The sequence below is a fragment of the Myotis yumanensis genome, unplaced genomic scaffold (assembly GCF_028538775.1).
Source record: "Myotis yumanensis isolate MYYU_CA2020_CCGP unplaced genomic scaffold, mMyoYum1.0.hap1 SCAF_3, whole genome shotgun sequence".
Taxonomy (NCBI): domain Eukaryota; kingdom Metazoa; phylum Chordata; class Mammalia; order Chiroptera; family Vespertilionidae; genus Myotis; species Myotis yumanensis.
This window is the reverse complement of record NW_027223754.1, coordinates 93798615-93818548: the sequence shown is the minus strand read 5'-3', so window position 1 is coordinate 93818548 and position 19934 is coordinate 93798615. Positions and strand designations below refer to the sequence as shown.

General features: G+C 40.1%; 1 protein-coding gene across 5 annotated transcripts in view; it reads left to right on the top strand.

The window, feature by feature from the left end:
- RUBCNL (rubicon like autophagy enhancer) overlaps positions 1–19934 on the top strand; it is a 79883-nt gene that overhangs the window by 26544 nt on the left and 33405 nt on the right. For all 5 annotated transcript variants that reach the window (XM_070407484.1, XM_070407486.1, XM_070407485.1 and 2 more), the window contains exons 2-4: positions 4018–4631; positions 7638–7720; positions 8435–8645. In XM_070407484.1, coding sequence (XP_070263585.1) covers positions 4112–4631; positions 7638–7720; positions 8435–8645 — 814 coding nt within the window. In that variant the 5' untranslated portion in view covers positions 4018–4111. The remainder of the gene's footprint in view (positions 1–4017; positions 4632–7637; positions 7721–8434; positions 8646–19934) is intronic.

The following is a 19934-nucleotide window of genomic DNA, read 5'->3' as shown; positions in this document are numbered from 1 at the left end:
TTAGTTTTTGTCCATTGAGTATGATGTTGGCTGTGGGTTTGTCATATATGGCTTTTATTATGTTGAGGTATGATCCTTCTATTCCCACCTTGCTGAGAGTTTTTATCTAAAATTGGTGTTGAATTTTGTCAAATACTTTTTCTGCATCAATTGATATGACTATGTGGTTTTTTTCCTTTAATTTGTTTATGTGATGTATCACGTTTATTGATTTGCGGATATTGTACCATCCTTGCAACCCTGGAATAAATCCTACTTGGTCATGGTGTATGATCTGTCTGATGTACTGCTGGATCTGATTTGCTAAGATTTTGTTGAGGATTTTGGCATCTATGTTCATGAGGGATATTGGCCTGTAATTCTCTTTCATTGTGTTGTCTTTACCTGGTTTTGGTATTAGGGTGATGCTGCCTTCATAGAATGAGCTTGGAAGTGTTCCTATTGAATTTTTTGTAGTAGTCTGAGGAGGATAGGTTTTAGTTCTTCCTTGAATGTTTGGTAAAACTACCCTGTGAAGCCATCTGGTCCTGGGCTTTTGTTTGCTAGAAGCGTTTTGATGACTGCTTCAATTTCTTCCATGGTTATTGGCATGTTGAGATTTTTAGATTCTTCCTGATTAAGTTTTGGAATGTTTCATTTTTCTAGGAATATGTCCATTTCCTCCAGGTTGTCTAGTTTGTTGGAGTAGAGTTGTCCATAGTATTTTTTAACAATCCTTTGTATTTCTGTGGGGTCTGTTGTTATTTCACCACTATCATTTCTGATTTTGTTTATTTGGGTCCTCTCTCTTTGCTTCTTGGTGAGCTTGGCTAGAGGTTCATCAATCTTGTTTATCCTTTTAAAGAACCAGCTCTTGATTTCATTGATTTTATGTATTGTTTTTTTTGGTCTCTATGTCATTTATTTCTGCTCTAATCTTTATTATCTCCTTCCTTCTGCTCACTCTGGGCTTTTCTTGTTGCTTTCTTTCTAATTCTTTGAGATGTAGATTTAGATGATTTACTACCATTTCTTCTTGTTTGTTGAGATAGGCCTGTAGAGTTATCAACTTCCCTCTCAGGACTGCTTTCATTGTGTCCCATAGGTTTTGGATTGTTGTGTTTTCATTGTCATTAGTTTCCAGGATGTTTTTAATTTCTTCTTTGATCTCATTGGTAACCCAATCAATGTTTAATAACATGCTATTCAGCTTCCAAGTGTTGGAGTATTTTGAGTTGTTTTTATTGTAGTTTGTTTCTAATATTATGCCCTTGTGGTCTGAGAAGATGCTTGGTATGATTTCAATCTTCTTGAATTTGGGGAGTCTTTGTTTGTGACCCAATATGTGGTCTATTTTTGAAGATGTCCCATGAGCACTTGAGAAGGACGTATATTTTGTGGCTTTGGGGTGAAGTGTTCTGAAGATGTCAATTAAGTCCATCTGATCTAGTGAGTCATTTAGCATTGCTGTTTCTTTGCTGATTTTTTGTCTAGAGGATTTATCCAGTGGTGTATTAAAGTCCCCTACTATGACTGTATTGTTGTCGATCTCTCCCTTGATATCTTCCAGGAGTTTTCTTATGTATTTGGGTGCTCCTGCATTGGGTGCATATATGTTTATCAGGGTTATATCCTCTTGTTGTATTGATCCCTTCAGTATCATGAAGTGGCCTCCCTTATCTCTTATTATGGCCTTCACTTTGAGGTTTATATTGTCCGATATAAGTATTGCTACCCCAGCTTTTTTTTTTCATTTCCATTTGCCTGGAAGATATTTTTCCATCCCTTCACTTTCAGTCTGTGTGAGTCCCTTCTTCTGAGGTGGGTCTCTTGTTGACAGCAAATATATGGGTCATGTTGTTTTATCCATTCAGCCCCTCGATGCCTTTTGATTAGACCATTTAGTCCATTTACATTTAAAGTTATTATTGAAAGGTACTTGTTTGTAGCCATTTCCATTTTTTTGTGGCTCTTTTCTTTCTGAGCTTTTTATTTCTTCTTTTTACACGAGTCCCTTTAGCATTTCTTGCATTGCTGGCTTGGTGGTGATAAACTCCCTTAGCCTTTTTTTGTCTGTGAAGCTTCTTATTTCCCCTTCAGTTTTGAATGATAGCCTTGCTGGATAGAGTATTCTTGGATTCAGTCCTTTGCTTTGCATCACTTTGTAAATTTCCATCCATTCTTTTCTGGCCTGATGTGTTTCTGTTGAGAAATCATTTGATAATCTAATGGGAGATTCCTTGTATGTAACTTTCTGTCTCTCTCTTGCAGCCTGTAAGATTCTCTCTTTGTCCTGAACATTTGCCATGGTAATTATGATGTCTTAGTGTTGGTCTTTTCGGGTTCACCTTGTTTGGGACTCTCTGTGCTTGAGTGACTTTTTTCTTCCCCACCTAAGGGAAGTTTTCTGATATTATTTCTTCAAATAGGTTTTCTAAGTCTTGTTCCTCTTTCTGTTGTTCTGGCACTCCTATTATTCGTATGTTGTTTCATTTCATGTTGCCCCAATAGCTCCCTTAGGCTCTCCTCCTGTCTTTTAATTTTTTTCTCCAATTGCTGTTCAGTTTGTGTGTGTTTTGTTTCCCTGTCTTCTAATTCGCTAATTCGATCCTCCACTTCTCCTAGTCTACTGTTGAACCTTTCAATGGTGTTTTTTATTGCAGCTATATCACTATTCATTTCTTCTTGGTTCTTACATAATTTGTTGATTTTTTCATCCGTTTCTTTTTGATTGTTACATAAGTTGTTGATTTTTTCCTCCATCCGGTTTATGCACTCTAGGACCCTTAATCTGAATTCTTTTTCTGTCATGCTGCATGCCTCGGTTTCACTTTGCTGCTTTTCTGGCGAGTCCTCCTTTTCTTTCCTTTGGGGTTTCTTTGTCTACCCATGTTTGATCTCACCGAGATATCTAGATGTTGAGTCGTTCAGTGGCTGCTCCCTGGGTGGCAGTGGCTTCTTGGGCTGCGGTTGCTCCTCGGGCGGTTGTAGTAGGAGCTGCTCCTCAGTTGGGAGCAGCTCCTGTGGTGGGTGTGTTCACTGCTGTGGTGGTTCCTCTGGCTGGTGCGGGGAGGCTTCACACACAGCTGCTGTTCCTCGGACAGAGGGTGTGGTGAACAGGAGGCTGCTGTTCCTTGTTGTACTGTGTTCTTTACTTATGATAAACTAATCATAAATTTATATTTCTATTATAATATAAACATTATATGCTAATGTAAATTACATGAAACAAAGTTTTTTTAAAATATATTTTATTGCTTTTTCACAGAGAGGAAGGGAGAGGAATAGAGAGTTAGAAACATTGATGAGAGAGAAACATCTACCAGCTGCCTCCTGCACACCCCCCACTGGGGATGTGCCCGCAACAAAGGTACATGCCCTTGACTGGAATCGAACCCGGGACCAATGCTCTATCTGCTGAGCGAAACCAGTCAGGGCTGAAACAAAGTTTTTAGTGCTATTGATTGTTCAGAATCTCATGTGCCATTGTCTACTTTGTTGAAATACAAACACAATCTAAATAAAAAGAAACTATGAAAATGTGCTTTTACTTCTAGATAATATTCCCAATTTTGTTTTGACATTTACTTTTATTGGAATAATGCATGGGTGTTTTACATTTTTATCTGTTTTATCAACAGTATCATTATACAACTTTATCCTTATAATATTTGTTTCAGTTATTTTTATTATTGAAAATAATATTTCAATTATTTTTATGTTTAGAAAACCCTTTTTTACCCCCATGTTTTCTGCTAGTTTATGACAGATTTTATTTTATTTTTTTATCTTTATTGTTGAAAGTATTACAAACATCCCCCTTTTCCCCCATTGTCCTTTTCTAACCTGCCTCTGCTCTGCACCCCAGGCCTTCACCACACTGATTTTATTTTATTTTTTGACTTATAGATCCAAATGGATTAACTGTGTTATTTAGGGTGAAGTACAAACTCTTTATTTTTTACATCCTCAATGGAAATTGCTTTTAACAATATGGTTGAGCCCTCATTTATCTTGAATGATTCTTACTCACTGCAGATAAATCCTCCAGCCCTCTTGCTGGCACATGGTGAATTCAAGGCCCTGATCTAGTACGATAAAGGAATTTCACATCAGCCCTGAGCCTGGAAAGATGGTGTCACAGTCCTCGAGCCAGCAGGGTTTTCCTGTGGAGCCCTGGGAAGGGGTGAGTGATGACTCTGGTGACACTGATGGTTCACCCCACCTCCTGGACACTGACTACCCCTCTTGCCCATCAGATGTCAGGTTCACGAGGCACAAAGCTGCCTGGATTAACCCCCAGGATCTGCAGCCTCAGCTGCAGGACTTGCCGCTTCAGGTGCCAACAGTGGCGAACATTGGCAGCAACTTTGTGGGGGATGCTACCTCTCCCTTGGGCACTTCACCATTGTCTCTCAAGAACTCCATGGTGGAGACATCATTGTGGAAGGACACTGTGGGCTCCATGGGAAGCTCAGGTAAAAAGAGCAGTGACTTTTCTTTTAACCCCACACAAGAGCGGGCAGTGCCCCCAGGACGCTCTCTTTGGATGTCTCCGTGCACAAGCTCCAAGATTTTGACTGCTTCCCTATGTTCTGAAGCTGACAGTGCTTGTTTCAAGCCTTCTCACCTGACAGCTTCCACTGACGAAGGTAACTTTAGTCAGGGACTTTCCTCATTCTTGTCCATTCACACACTTGCTTTGTCTTGGTCTAAAGGTCTAAAGCCTGCCCCACTGTCTTCCTCATAAAAAAAAAAAAAAAATGTTATGGGTTTACTCTTAGACCAGAAGCCAGTGCATTAACTCATTTAATATTGTTTTTGGCCCATCTACCTGGACTGTTACAGCTGTGAAATCAAGTATTTCCTTTCTCCTTAAACTGCAGGGAAATGCCATCCTAGCTCAACGTAGTTGATAATCAACATCACCAGTTAATTTTGAGCTGGTGTGTGCCTTCAGGGACTTCCAGCTTATGAAATTGCCTGCTAGGCAGGGCATTGGAAGTACTCTCAATCCACTGTGCCGGTGTTTCCAGAAAGAATGGGCTCCATTGCACACCACCAAACCAGTACTTACTAGGAGATGGACTTGCCTTTCCTGTTATATTTACTTGGATAGAGTGTGACTAGAAAACAGTCAGTTTTAAAAATAGTAACCACATGTTCCCAAAGGTTATACAAATTAAGGGCTCCCATTGCTATGAGGTAATGCACATATTCCTAAAATACTGAAATTCCTAAAAGGAGATAATCCATGCAAAATGCCACCGAGGAGACAATAAATTAGCTATTGTTATAATTTATAGCATGTTTACTTTACTTTAAAATATTCACTATTTTATATTCATGCTTTGCATTAATTTATATTTCTGTTAGAACTCTAGTTCAAGTAGTCAATGAAGTTTTGTCTGTCAAAACAATTTTAAAAGCTGCCCATGTGTTGTGTGTAAGTTTGTATGTGTGTATGCTTGTATGTATTTATATCTCACTAGCAGGAACCAGTCCTCCCCTTTGCTAAAATATGGGGTTTATTTGTTCTATTGGAAACTTTGAAAAGTCAGAGATAATGATAGTCTTCAACACATTAATCATTGCTGAAGAATAGCAGATTTTGGGCAATCTTTCAATGGACTAACTGAGTAAGAACCAAATTTGAGCAAAATAAAACACTTTGATTATTGACTTTTTTCTGTCTTTTTGCTCACCTGCTGGGATAGTTCTCAGGCAAAGAGTAATTTGCAATTTTAGTGGTTGCCAGATAAGAGGTTAGTCTCCTACTAGATTGCCTCACAGGGGAGAGTGAGGAGAACATGGAGAAAAGGGAAAGCCCTCTCCCCTGCAAACCACCACCACTATGACAAGTTATATAGTGACAGGAGGGTCTCTTTAGGGCCTAGTGTACCCGTGACCCAAATAATTTGTTATATCACTGCCTAGAAGTGGTTCTGCAATTTTAAATTATCCTGTAACTTTGTCTTTATAGAAAATAGGTACCCCAGCCCAAACAATCTCTCTAAGTACCTTTAAAAAACCACTCTTTCTTTTAGGAGTATTTCTTTAACTTGGTTAAGGGATTCATTCCATGGGATTAAAAAAAAAAATCCTGAGTGATCAGGTTCTTTCTGGCGTGGGTGGCAGCAATGGGGAGAACAGGCATTTGCCTCTACGACGTGGGATTTTCCTGTGACTGTTGCATCTCCAGTGGCAGCAGCAGGGTTTTCCTTTGCTAGATAAAATGGTAGGGAAAGACCCCTTGAGCTGTCAGAAACAATTCCCCAGTTTCTTCATTTGCATAGGATCTACACATTTACAAAGCACTTTCACATTCTTTACTTTTTTAACTTAGTAGATAATTACCCCAGTTCAAGGGATGAGGAAATTTTAATGCATAGACACAGCTGGTGCATTGAGAGCTGGAACTGGAATCTACACTGTCTGATTCATCTCTGTGCTTTTCTCTATGTTCAGGGTCCAAAAACTATGACTGGGTCAAATTCGGCCAGCCTCCTGATTTTACAAATAACAACTTTGCTTGTTTTGTCTATAGCTGCTTTCTCACTACAGTGAAAAAACTGAGTAGTTGGAACAAATGCCATATGGACCTCATATCCTACAATATGTACTAGCTAGTTGCTCTTTTCTGGAAAAATTTGCCCACTCCAGATGGCTTCTGATTCTAAGAGGTTCAAAGTTTTCCATGGCCCCGACCGGCATGGCTCAGTGGTTGAGCATTAACCTAAGAACCAGGAGGTCACGGTTCGATTCCTGGTCAGGGCACATGCCCAGGTTGCGGGCTCAATCCCCATTATGGGGCGTGCAGGAAGCAACCTATCAATGATTCTCTCTCATCATTGATGTTTCTAGCTCTCTCTCCCTCTCCCTTCTGCTCTAAAGTAAAAAAAAAAAAAAGTTTTCCATGGAACAGTGGCTTCCTTGAAGATGCGGCAAGGGATTTGAGTGATCCTGCTTGTCTCTCTGTCACCCTGAGAGCTGTATAATCATTAAGACATTGGCAGCATTTTCTTCTAATTTAGTGGATTGGGACAAGCCAGCTTTTATGGCTCTCACAAAAATGTTTTGACTTAAATGCTACAATAAGAAATCACATGTGTTTTGCTGGTGTTCATTGCCAGTAATGGAGTTGCTTAAGAGTACAGACTAGATGAGTCAGCTGAATATACCTTCTGCAGTTTCTTCTTGTTTTTGATTGGAGGAAGACCATTTTAGTGAAACAAAGCTGACATTTTTCAGATACTTTGTTTTTGCAAACAGGAAGTTTGGTCAATTTCAGTGAGTTAGAGAAGTGATTCCATGATTCTTATGGCTGTTTCTAGACTGTTTCTTCTCACCTTTCTTCATCTCCTTTAGGTAGTTTCCATGACTCTCTTCTCTTTCTGCCTCATTGGTCTCCTCCATGCCAGGGTTCTTCCATGTGTTCTTATTGTTCCAATGGCCTCTTGTAGAATGATAACCTTTAAGACAATATCTGCAAGCCTTACCACCAGAAGGTTCATTCTTCTTTTGTCATCCTAATTTACTCTAGAGTTGTGCTAATTAAAGCAACAATATTTAAAAGCCACTCTCTAGAATTATTTTGTTTTCTTAAATAATCGTTGGACTTCTTTTTCTCTATTTTTAATAACTTGCTGTATTGTCAGGTGCTGTTCAAATCAATAGAAGAAACATTTCATTAAATTCCTTCTCAGCAGAAGCATTTGTGCATCCAGTTGATGTAGAAAAGGTGAATATTTTACTTTTACTTTTTTTTTTTTATGCCACAAAGAGTGTTGTTAATCCTTTAGATAGTGCTGTTATAATTTAAATTTGGAAATTTCACTTCATGAGGCATGGCAAGTAGGTTTCATTTCAGCATTTGATTGATAGAGGTGGAGGCTGCCAAGAGCCCCAAGCTGAGAAGGGTTCTGAGGCAGTGTCTATGCTCAGCTGGAAAGTCTGCCATGATTGATGAATGATGTCAACCATTGGGCCATCACCAACCTAGGGTTTTATCTCACAAGAAATTCAAATTGGGTTGTTTATTGATTGCAGTGGACTAAGTCTTATGTCTGGAAGATATGGGCTATACTTTACATAATAACCTCTAATTAACTCCATTTAAATATGGCTTCTTGATTTTTATTTTTTTTGTAAGAGAATATTTATTTGGTAAACTACAGAGGTAGAAAAAGTAATTCCTAGAAGAAACGGGCTTAGGAGAGAATTTATGGAGGTAAAGGAAGAGCTCTTGGAGCTTGAGAGTGAGAAACCTAATGGTAATGTGCCTGGAGTGGGGAGGGAGGGTGGTGTGGGAGAGGGAAGGAAAAGGAAAGGGAAAGGCACAGGTGTGACCCTGGGAAGGAGAGTGCCGGCTTCTTGATTTTTAAAAATGTAATATACCTCAATGAAAAAAAGTTGATTATCCTTTTGTATTTTAACTGATGATTTTTTTCTATAGGAAAATGCCCACTTTTATGCTGCAGATATGATTATATCAGCAATGGAGAAAATGAAGTGTAACATCCTGAGTCAACAGCACACAGAGAACTGGAGTATAGAAGAAGCCAGTGGGTCACTTGGGAATGATCGAAGTGACTCTGAAGTGACCTTTTATACCAATATAAAGCAAGAATCCGGGTCTTCCACTTTTTCAAACAGTGGCTATGAAGGCAAGTGGGGCAAATATGAGAAAGCTTTTTGCTGTAATCTCTACACATATTTATCTTCTCTGTCAAATCTGGAACTATGTCTTTAAATCCTTTGTCTAAAACTTCTGAAATAACCTACTAGCATATAATCCTCATCATATGTGCCATTTGGTTTTGGGACTGGTTAGCATACTCCACTTCATGGTTAAATCGATGTGTTGTTGTTTTTCTTGGACTTCATCCTAATTTTCCTTTTGGCAGTGGCTGAAATTTTCCATCTTCCTTTGCTTTCTGTCACATAGCATTCTCTTAACTCTTCTTCCTTTCCAAGTCCTCTTTCATTCATTCCACAAACAAGGAGCCTGAGAGGTGCTGGGTGCTGGGCATCACCAGGCAACAGATGTGCTCCTTCCCTCCAGGAGCTCTTGTGGTGGAGCCCAGGCTGTGTGGGATCATAGGCAGGGACCCAGTGCAGCGGGTCCCAGAGTAGAAGGAGCTCCAGGGAGTTCTTCCTGGAGAGGAGGGTAAATAAGCTGAGAACTGAAGATAGAATTTGTCATCTTCTTACCATTTCTTAACTGTGAGTCCTGCTTCAGTCCTAGATTCTTCTCTTTCTACCTTGAGATTTTATCCACTGCAACATCTTTCCATTCCCTCTCCGTTGACATCTCTCACATCTGTGTTTTTAGTCCTGCAACTCTTTTACGTGCTTGCTCAATATTGCTGGGATCTGTGGAACATGTCCACCTGAATGGCCTCCCAGGATCTCTAACTTAACATGTCTAAACCAGTCATCTCTCTATCACTCCCTCACAAGCCCCTTTCAGAAAAAAGAAAAAAAAAGATTAAAGCCTAACTGGTTTGGCTCAGCGGATAGAGCGTCAGCCTGCGGACTCAAGGGTCCCGGGTTCGATTCCGGTCAAGGGCATGTACCTTAGTTGCGGGCACATCCCCAGTAGGGGGCGTGCAAGAGGCAGCTGATCAATGTTTCTAACTCTCTATCCCTCTCCCCTCTTCTCTGTAAAAAATCAATAAAATATATATTTTTTAAAAAGATTAAAAATGAATGCTTGCTTTTCCTTTTGAGTTCCTTTACCTGGCATTTTAATCAGGACCCTTTCAGGAGAGAAGAACTCACTCCGCGTGGTACATATATAACACAATGCCTGGCATAAAATAGGTGTGTAATAAATTGTTGTTGAATCCACTACCTAGCTCAAATTAAAAGGAACATTATTTAGGAAGTATATGGAGCATCCTCATTGAACCCAGTGATGGGAAATATAAAACTGACCAGTAAAGAGGCAGCTCTGGCATCTGTTTTTTCTGAGGCAACAAAATGCAATTGCTACTCTTCCTGCATGTAGTTGCTTCATTCCCCCTTTTCCACAGCCTGACTTCTTCATCCATACCCACCCCTTAGCCCTTGTTTTTGTCTGCCATCTCCTTGACTTCTCAGTCAGGGCCTCACAGCTCAGCCTAGTCTTGCTGGACCCCAAGTCTAGGCTACCAGAAAGAGCATGTGGTGGCACCTGCTTTAATTGGGTGTCCATAGCTGGTCAGCTAACTGTGTGACCAGTTTGGCCATGGAATGCAATATAGATTGTGATCCCCTCTGAGGCCACCGGTGGAGAGAAAAGGCATGTGGGTTCATATTTCAGCACACTATTTTTGACTCTTTCTTCTTCCTTGTGCCTGTACCTCTGTCCAGTCTCTAGTTAGTGAACAAATCAATTCTGACTTCTCAGTAATAGTGACATCCCCTCCATCCATTCTCCATTCCTGCCTTTTACCTGCAGCAGCCCTCTGGCCAGTCATTTTCTAAGAACTGCATTTAGGTCCTCCATATGTATCTGCTGCCTTTAATTTTCTCTCTTTGCTTTCACACTCTTTCCCCTTATTATTGACCCTACACACATCTGTCTCTCTAGTCCTCTAAAATGGCCTGCTGAGTTTGTTCCATATTTAATCCTGGGATTTTTAGCCTTCTGGGAACCAGCTTCTCCCTACCTTCTCAGCAGGCATATCCCGCTATTTCTGTTGTAACATAGGCTTCAGTTATACTAGCCTGTTATACTTGTTTGTAGACATTTCTCATAAGCTCCGGCCTTCTTCCCTTTACTTCAGCGAGGCTCTCTTGGAACACACATTAGTTCCTTCATCATTCCCATTCTTCAAAAGCATTTTTTTGCCACCAGCACTGTGACGTGTTCCCTGATTTTCATCAGGAGAGGAGTACCATTCATATGGGATGGAACATAAGTTGTGCTCTGGAATGCTCTCTAATTGTCTAGGCTCGTGTCTCCCCCTGGAGTTGTGCAATGTGGATCTCACCTCTAAACTTCTTAAAGCCCATGGCACACAACTGTGTTTCCTTAAATTCTTTGATAGATGAGATTTATCTTATTTGTATTTGCATTCAGCATAGTGCCTTGTTTGAAATAAGTTTTTAAAAAATGTATTAAATGGTTGAATACTAATGTTTAGATGAAATTTTAAAAATATATATGTTAAAGAAATTTAAAAATATTTCTACCATCCAAATAAAATATTTATCTTTTACTAGTATTAAGTATCATTCTTTAAAAATTTCTTTATTATTCTTATTTTTTATTGTTGACAGTATTTTAGCTATCTCTTGTTTTCTCCCTTTTTGACCCCCTCCACCCAACCCCTGCCCCACCCCAGGCCTTCCCCAAACTATTATATGTGTCCATGGCTTATGAATATATGCATATATGTTCTTTTGTTAATCTCTTCCTGTCCCCTCCCAACCCCACCATTAGAGATTTATTATTCTGTTTCATGCATCCATACTGCTGTACCTATTTTGTCATCAATTTATTTTGTTCATTAGATTCCACATATAAGTGAGATCATGTGATAATTTGTCTTTCTCTAAATGGCTTATTTTGCTTAACATAATACTCTACAGGTCCCTCTATGCTGTCTCAAAGGGCAAGAGATTCTTCTTTTTATAGCCACATAGTATCCCAGTATGTAAATGTACCACAGCTTTTTTATCCACTCATCTACAGATGGGCACTTGGGCTGTTTCCAGATATTAGCTATTGTAAGTAATGCTGCTATGAACATAAGCATGCATATATTTATTCTGATTGTGTTTCGGGATTCTCAGGATATACTCCGAGAAGTGGGATTGCTGGGTCAAATGGCAGTTCCATTTTTTTGAGGAACCTCCATTCTCTTTTATAATGTCTGCACCAGTCTGCATTTCCATCAGCAGTGTACTAGGGTTCCCTTCTCTTTACATCCTTGCTAGTAATTGCTTGTTGATTTATTGATGGTACCCATTCTGCCAGGTGTGAGGTGATATCTCATTGTCATTTTAATTTGCATTTCTCTGATGATTAGTGACATTGAGCATTTTTTCAGATGTCTATTGGCCATCTGTATGTCCTCTGCCTATTTTTAAATTAGATGGTCTTCCTGGTGTTGAGTTGTATGAGTTCTTTGTATATTTTGGAAAATAAACCCTTATCATATGTATTATTGGCGAATATGTTTTCCTATTCAGCCATACAGTAGGTTCCTTTTTAATTTTGTTGATGGTTTTCTTTGCTGTACAGAAGCTTTTTAGTTTGATGTAGTCCCATTTGTTTATTTTTTCATTTGTTTCTCTTGCCCTAGGACAATGGTTGGCAAACTACTGCTCGCGAGCCACATGCGGCTCTTTGGCCCCTTGAGTGTGGCTCTTCTACAAAATACCACGTGCGGGCGCACATGTATAGTGTGATTGAAACTTCATGGCCCATTTGCAGAAGTCGGTATTTTGTGGAAGAGCCACACTCAAGGCGCCAAAGAGTTGCATGTGGCTTGCGAGCCGCAGTTTGCCGACCACTGCCCTAGGAGATGTTTTGGTGAAAATACTGCTACATGAGATGTCTGAGATTTTACTGCCTATGTTTTCTTCTAGGATTTTTATGGTTTCATGACTTACATTTAAGTCTTTTATTCATTTTGAGTTTATTCTTGTGTATGGTATAAGTTGGTGGTCTAGTCTTTCTTTTTCTTTCTTTCTTTCTCTCTCTCTTTCTTCCTTCCTTTCTTTCTTTCTTTCTTTCTTTCTTTCTTTCTTTCTTTCTTTCTTTCTTTCTTTCTTCCTTCCTTCCTTCCTTCCTTCCTTCCTTCCTTCCTTCCTTCCTTCCTTTTTTCTTTTTTGCATATACCTATCCTATTTACCAAACACCATTTATTAAAGAGACAGTCTTTACTCCATTGTATGCTTCTACAGACTTTCTCAAATATTAATTGACCATATTGGCATGGGTTGATTTCTGGAGTCTCTGTCCTGTTGCATTGGTCTATATGCCTGTTCTTGTGCCAATACTAGGTTGTTTTATTACAATGGCTTTGTAGTATAGTTTAATATCTAGTATCATGATCTCCCTAACTTCGTTCTTCTTTCTCAAGATTTCTGTGGCTATTCGGGGTCTTTTTGGAGTATTTGTTGTAGATATGAGAAATATGCTATTGATATTTAAATAGGGATTGTGTTGAATGTGTAGATTGCTTTGGGTAGAATGGACATTTGAATAATATTAATTCTTCTAATCCATGAACATAGTATATGCTTCTACTTGTTTGTTGCCGGGGTTCTTGTCCCAGCATCAAGAAGGGTTCAGTAATCTGGAGAAGGGGCTGTGCGTAGATGACATAGGAATCCAGAGGCTAATAAAGAATCCGGAGACGAAATATAATTTTGAAAGGCACTGGGGGTCAGAGGAGCTTAGCTAAAGGAGCTAAGATCCAGGTCTTAGGTCTAAGGTCTTAGGTTCTCTCTGTCCCCAGGACCCCCTGCTTTTTATTAACACAACTTGTCCTGAGGCGAGGTGGAGATATACACTTCAAAGGGTCAGGGTTTGTTACAGAGTCCATTGTCAGAATGGGGGTATTAGCCTACGGCTGTTCAGGCGTTTGGCCAGTAGGAGGCAATAACATGTAGATTAAGATGCCCTTTAACTGCCTGGCAGCCACAATCAATTTAATGTATCCTATTCAGGTTTGGGGAAATGCCTTTAGCCATTCTCAGCTGGTGACTACATGTGTGACTCAACCCTGTTGAGTCCCCAAGTCTCATCAATCTTTTGATGAAACTCTTGAAATTATGACATGCTGGAATTGGTTCCCGGCAGTTTGTATTTCCCTCTATTTCATTTTTTAATGTCCTGTAGTTTTCTGAGTACAAGTCTCTTACCTCATTGGTTATGTTTATTCTCAGGTATCTTATTTTCTTTTGTTGTAATTGTAAATGGTATATATATTTTTTTACTTTCCCTTTCTGAGGGTTTATTACTGGTGTATGAAAATGCCATCAATTTCTGGGTGTTAATTTTGTATCTTGCTACTTTGCAGAATTTATTTATTAAATCTAGTAGGTTTTGAGTGGAGTCTTTAGGGTTTTCTATATACAATATCATGCCATCTGAAAATTATGACAGTTTTACTCCCTCCTTTCCAATTTGGATGCCTTTTATTTCTTCTTCTTGTCTGATAGCTATGGCTAGAACTTCCAGTACTATCTTGAATAAGAGTGGTGAAAGCAGACATCTCTGTCTTTTTCCTGATCTTAAGGAAAATGCTTTTAGTTTTGCCTGGCCACAGTGGCTCAATGGTTGAGTGTTGACCTATAAATCAGGAGGTCACAGTTGGATTCCTGGTCAGGGCACATGCCCGGGTTGTGGGCTCGATCCCCGGTGGGGCGCAGGCACAAGGCAGTCAATCAATGATTCTCTCTCATCATTGCTGTTTCTACTCTCTCTCCCTCTCCCTTCCTCTCTGAAATCAATAAAAATATATTTTAAAAAGAATAAGAAAATGCTTTTAGTTTCTGCCCATTGAGTATGATATTGGCTGTAGTTTGTTATATATGGCTTTTATTATGTCAAGGTATGATCCCTCTGTTCCCACTTTGCTGAGAGTTTTTATCATAAATGGGTGCTGTATTTTGTTGAATGCTTTTTCTACATCTACTGATATGATCATATGATTTTTATCCTTCATTTTGTTTATGTGGTCCATTATGTCTATTAATTTGCAAATATTAAACCATTCTTTCATCCCTGTAATAAATCCCACTTAATATATTGTTGGATCTGATTTGCTAATATTTTGTTGAGGATTTTAGCATCTATGTTCAGCAGGTTATTGACCTGTAATTTTCTTTCTTTGTAGTGTCTTTATCTGGTTTTGGAATTAGGATAGTGCAATCCTCATAAAAAGAGCTTGAAAGTGTTTCTTTCTCTTGGACTTTTTGGAGTAGTTTGAGAAAGATAGATGTTAGTTCTTTGAATATTAATAAAACTTCCAATTGAAGTCCTCTGGACCAGGGCTTTTGTTTGCTGGCAGGTTATTATTATTATTATTATTATTACTAGAGGCCCGGTGCACAAAAATTTGTGCACTTGGGGGGGAGGGAGGGTCCCTCAGCCCGCCTGTGCCCCCTCGCAGTCTGGGACCCCTCGGGAGATAATGACCTGCTGGCTTAGGCCTGCTCCCGGGTGGCAGAGGGCAGGCCGAATTCCTAGGTGCCGCCCCTGGTCGGGCTCAGAGCAGAGCTGATTGGGGAGTTGGGGTGCCCCCCCTTGTCATGCACAGAGCAGGGCGGATCAGGAGGTTGTGATGCCACCCTCAGTCACGCTCGGGGTAGGGCTGATTGGGGGGTTGGGGCGCCGCCCCCTGTCACACTCAAGGCAGGGTCGATGGGGAGGTTGCGGCACCACCCCCTGTCATGCACAGAGCAGGGCCAATCAGGGGGTTGGGGCACTGCCCCCATCACTCACAGAGCAGGGCCAATCAGGGGGTTGGGGCACTGCCCCCGTCACTCACAGAGCAGGGCCCATCAGGGGGGTTGGGGAGCTCCCCCCTGTCACGCACAGAGCAGGGCCCATCGGGGGGTTGGGGAGCTCCCCCCTGTCACGCACAGAGCAGGGCCAATCAGGGGATTGAGGAGCTCCCCCCTGTCACTCACAGAGTAGGGCCAATAGGGGAGTTGGGGCACCGCCCCCTGTCACCCACAGAGCAGGGCCGATCAGGGGGTTGGGGCACCGCACCCTGTCACACACAGAGCCGCAGGGCGATCAGGGAGTTGGGGAGCTCCCCCCTATCAGGCATAGAGCAGAGCTGATCAGGGGGTTGGGGCTCCTTCCCCTGTCACGAACAGAGCAGGGCGGATAGGGAGGTTGTGGCCCCGCCCCCTGTCACACACAGAGCCGCAGGGCGATCAGGGGGTTTGGGCACTGCCTCCTGTCACGCTGATTCTGATGCCAGGAGGCATATTACCCTTTTACTATATAGGATAGAGGCCTGGTGCACGGGTGGGGGCCGGCTGGTTTGCCCTGAAGGGTGTCCTGGATCAGGGTGGGGGTCCCTACTGGGGTGCCTGGCCAGCCTGGATTAGGGGATGATGGCTGTTTGCAGCTGGTCACACCCCCTTCAGGGTGGGGGTCCCCACTGGGGTGCCTGGCCAGCCTGGGTGAGGGGCTGAGGGCTGTTTTCAGGCTGGCAGGTGACTGAAACTCCCAACCGCTCCTTTTTTTCTTTTTCTTTTTTATTCTGGGCCAGCTTTAGCTCTGAGGCTTGCCTCCAGCTCTGAGGCCTTGGCTGCTGAAAGCAGGTATCTGGTTTGTTTGGGTTCTATAATCGAAACACTGTTTCAACTCCAGCTCTGAGATCCCGGTTGGTTTCTGGGGTTTTGTTTAGCTTCTATATTTATAACAATGCTTCAAACTGCAAGCTCAGAGGCCGGCAGCGGCAGGCGGGGAACGTTGGCTTCCTCCGTCACTGAAGCAAGCAAGCCTCCTGTTCGCTTCAAGCTGCCTGGCTGCCGGCCGCCATCTTGGCTGGCAGTTAATTTGCATATCGTCCTGATTAGCCAATGGGAACGGTAGCGGAGGTATGGCTAATTACCATATTTCTCTTTTATTAGATATGATTATTATTGCTTCAATTTCACTAGTTGTTTTTGGACTATTCTGGTTTTCTGATTTTTCCTGATTGAGTTTTGGCAGATTGTATGTTTCTAGGAATTTATCATTTTGCCCAGGTGGTCCCCTTTGTTGGCATATATATGTTCAAATTATTTTCTTACAATCCTTTGTATTTCTGTGGTGTTGATTGTTACTTTACCTCTTTCATTTTTTATTTTGTTTATTTTGTTTCCTGATAAATCTGGCTAAAAGTTCATCAATCTTATTTATCTTTTCAAAGAACCAGATCTTGATGTTACTGATCTTTTTAATTTTACTTTTTTCAGACTCTGTCATTTATTTCCACTCTAATCTTAATTATTTCCTTCCTTCTACTTTCTTTGGACTTTTCTTGTGTTCTCTTTCTAATTCTTTTAGTTGTAGGTTTAGTTGTAGGTTTGAGTTTTTCCTATTTGTTGAGGTAGGCCTGTAATGCTATGAACTTCCCTCTCAGGACTGCTTTCACTGTGTTCCATAAATTTTGGGTTGTTGTGTGTTTATTTATTTGTTTCCAGGAATTTTGTGATTTATGCTTTGATCTCACTGGTAATCTATTCATTGTTAATAACAAGCTATTTGGTCTCCATGTGTTTGATTGTTTTTGAGGTATTTTTTTTTATTGTAGCTGATTTCTAGTTTCATGTCATTGCAATCCAAGATGCTTGATGTGATTTAAATCTTCTTGAATTTGTTAAGACTTATTTTGTGTCTTAACAGGTGGTCTATCTTTTGGAATAATTTATGTGCACTTGAGAAAAATGTGTATTTTGCCCCTTTGGGATGAACTATTCTGTAAATGTCAATTAAATCCATCTGATCTAGCATGTCATTGAAGGCCATGGTTTCCTTGTTGACTTTTTGTCTAGAAGATTTATCCAGTGATGTCAGTGAGGTGTTAATGTCCCCTACTGTGACACTGTGACTGTATTGTAACACATTTCTCCCATATAGTCTTCCAAGAGTATATATATATATTATATATATACTACTTTATTGGGTGTGTATATGTTTATCAGTGTTATGTAGGGTCCTTCCTGGCTTCTTACTATGGCCTTTGTTTTGAAGTCTGTTTTGTCAGATATGAGTATTACTAACTCAACTTTTTAAAAATTTCCATTTGCATGGAATATTTTTCCCATACCTTCACTTTCAGTCTGAATGAATCTTTTGTTCTGAGGTGGGTCTCTTGTACACAGCATATATATTGGTCATGTTTTCTTATCCATTTATCTACCCTATGTCTATTGATTGGAGCACTTAGTCCACTTATATTTAAGGTTATTGTTGATATGTACTTACCTATTGTCAATTTTTTAAATACTTATGATGTTCCTCTCTCACTTGATTTCTTCTTCTTCTTAAAGCACTTCCTTTAACATTTCTTGTAGTGCAAGTTAGGTGGTAATGTACTCCTTTAGCCTTTATTTTGTCTGGGAAGCTCTTTATTTTATCTTCAATTTTAAATGATAACTTTACTGGATAGAGTAGTCTTGGGTTCAGTTCCTTGCTTTTCATTACTTTGAATACTTCATGCCAGTACCTTCTGACTTGAAGTGTTTTTGTTGAGAAATCAGCTCACATTCTAATGGATACTCTTTTGTAGGTATTTTTTTTTTTTTTTTGTCTCTCTCTTGCTGCTTTTAAGATGCTTTGTCTTTAAGGTTTTAATTATGATGTGTCTTAACTGGGTCTCCTTAGGTTTATCTTGATTGGAACTCTTTGTGTTTCCTGAACTTGTGTGACTTTTTTCTTCACCAGATTAGAGAAGTTTTCTGCCATTATTTTTTTAAAATAGGTTCTCTATACCTTGCTTATTTTATTCTCTTTCTCTTACCCCAGTGTTGCAGATATTGTTCTGTTTCATGTTGTCCCAAAGTTACCTTAAACTATCCTCCTGCTTTTTAATTCTTTTTTCTTTTTGCTGCTCTAATTGAGTGTCTTTTTCTACCTTGTCTTCCAAATCACTAATTTGATCTTCTGTCTCATTTCATCTACTCTTGATACCAGATATGTTAGTCTTTATTTCTGACTGGTCTTGTTCATGATTTTTATTTCTTTTTTTATGCTGTTGTAGTTCCCACTTAGTTCCTTGTAATTCTTACTAAGTTCCTCAAGCATCCTTATAACCATTACTTTGACATCTATGTCTAATAAATTGCTTGCCTCCATTTCATTTAAATATTTTTCTGGAGTTTCCTCCTTTTTTTATTTGGGGTTTGTTTCTTTGTCTCCCCATTTTTGCTGTCCATTTATATTTGTTTCTATGTGTTCAAACTGCTGTGCTTCCCCATCTTTGTGGGTTGACCTTATGTAGTGAGTGTTCTGTGGTGCAGCCTCTTTAATCTTCTGAACTGGATGCCCCAGGAATGTCCTTTGTGTGGTTTATTTGGGCTCTCCTGTTGTAATTGGGCCTTGATTACAATTGTTCCATTCATGGCTTAGATCTCTTCTCAGGCTGGCTGACTGTGAGGTTCATCCCAGACTACCTTGTGCGAGCTATTGTGACAGGACAAAGCAAAACACAACACAACAAAACAAGAAACAAAACAAAAATATACAATATGCCCCTACAACAACAACAACAAAAGCAACCATAAAAGAAAAGAGAATTAGGAAAGAGAACAAGAATAATAATTAAAAAAATCTACAAGAAGGAAAATGAAGGGGAAAAAAGGGATATGAAAGTGCAGAGGTGAAAGAAAATAAGAATAAGGAATAGGGGAAGAAAATGGTATAAAATAAAAAAGGAAAATAAATTATAAAAAGGAAAAAAAGATGAGAAAATAGAAATACAAAAAATAAGAAAAAAGAAAAAAGAAAGCAGGAGAAAGAAGAAAAGTAGAGTAAGAAAATGAAAGAAAAATTAAATATATGAAAGAAAAAAGAAAGGATAAAATAATAAAGCAATAAAGAAGGTAATGAAGGGGGAAAAAAGTGAAGTGGCACTCATCTCAGCAGAGTTTACTGACTCCTGGGAGCTCCCTTTGGATCCTGCTCTTCTGTTGGCTGAGGCTGACTGCTTTGTCTCCCAAGTCTGGACCTCTTGGGAGGTACTTTGGTGCTGACCAATGTCAGAGCTGTCCACATCTAACTCTCAGCAATCTGTTATAAGCTTTAAGTGATCCAGAGTTTGTGTCTGTCCCCACAGTACTTGACTGCACATGGCAGGGTCCAAGCTGCACTCTCAGGCCTGTTTGTTAGCAGCACAAGACCCAGTTAGCAAACTTCCTCATTTCCCTGCACTCTGCCTCCCCCGGAAAGTGGTGGGTGTGTTTCCCCAGAGCTACTCCTGTGAGAGAGTTCCAGAATATTTCACTGTCGT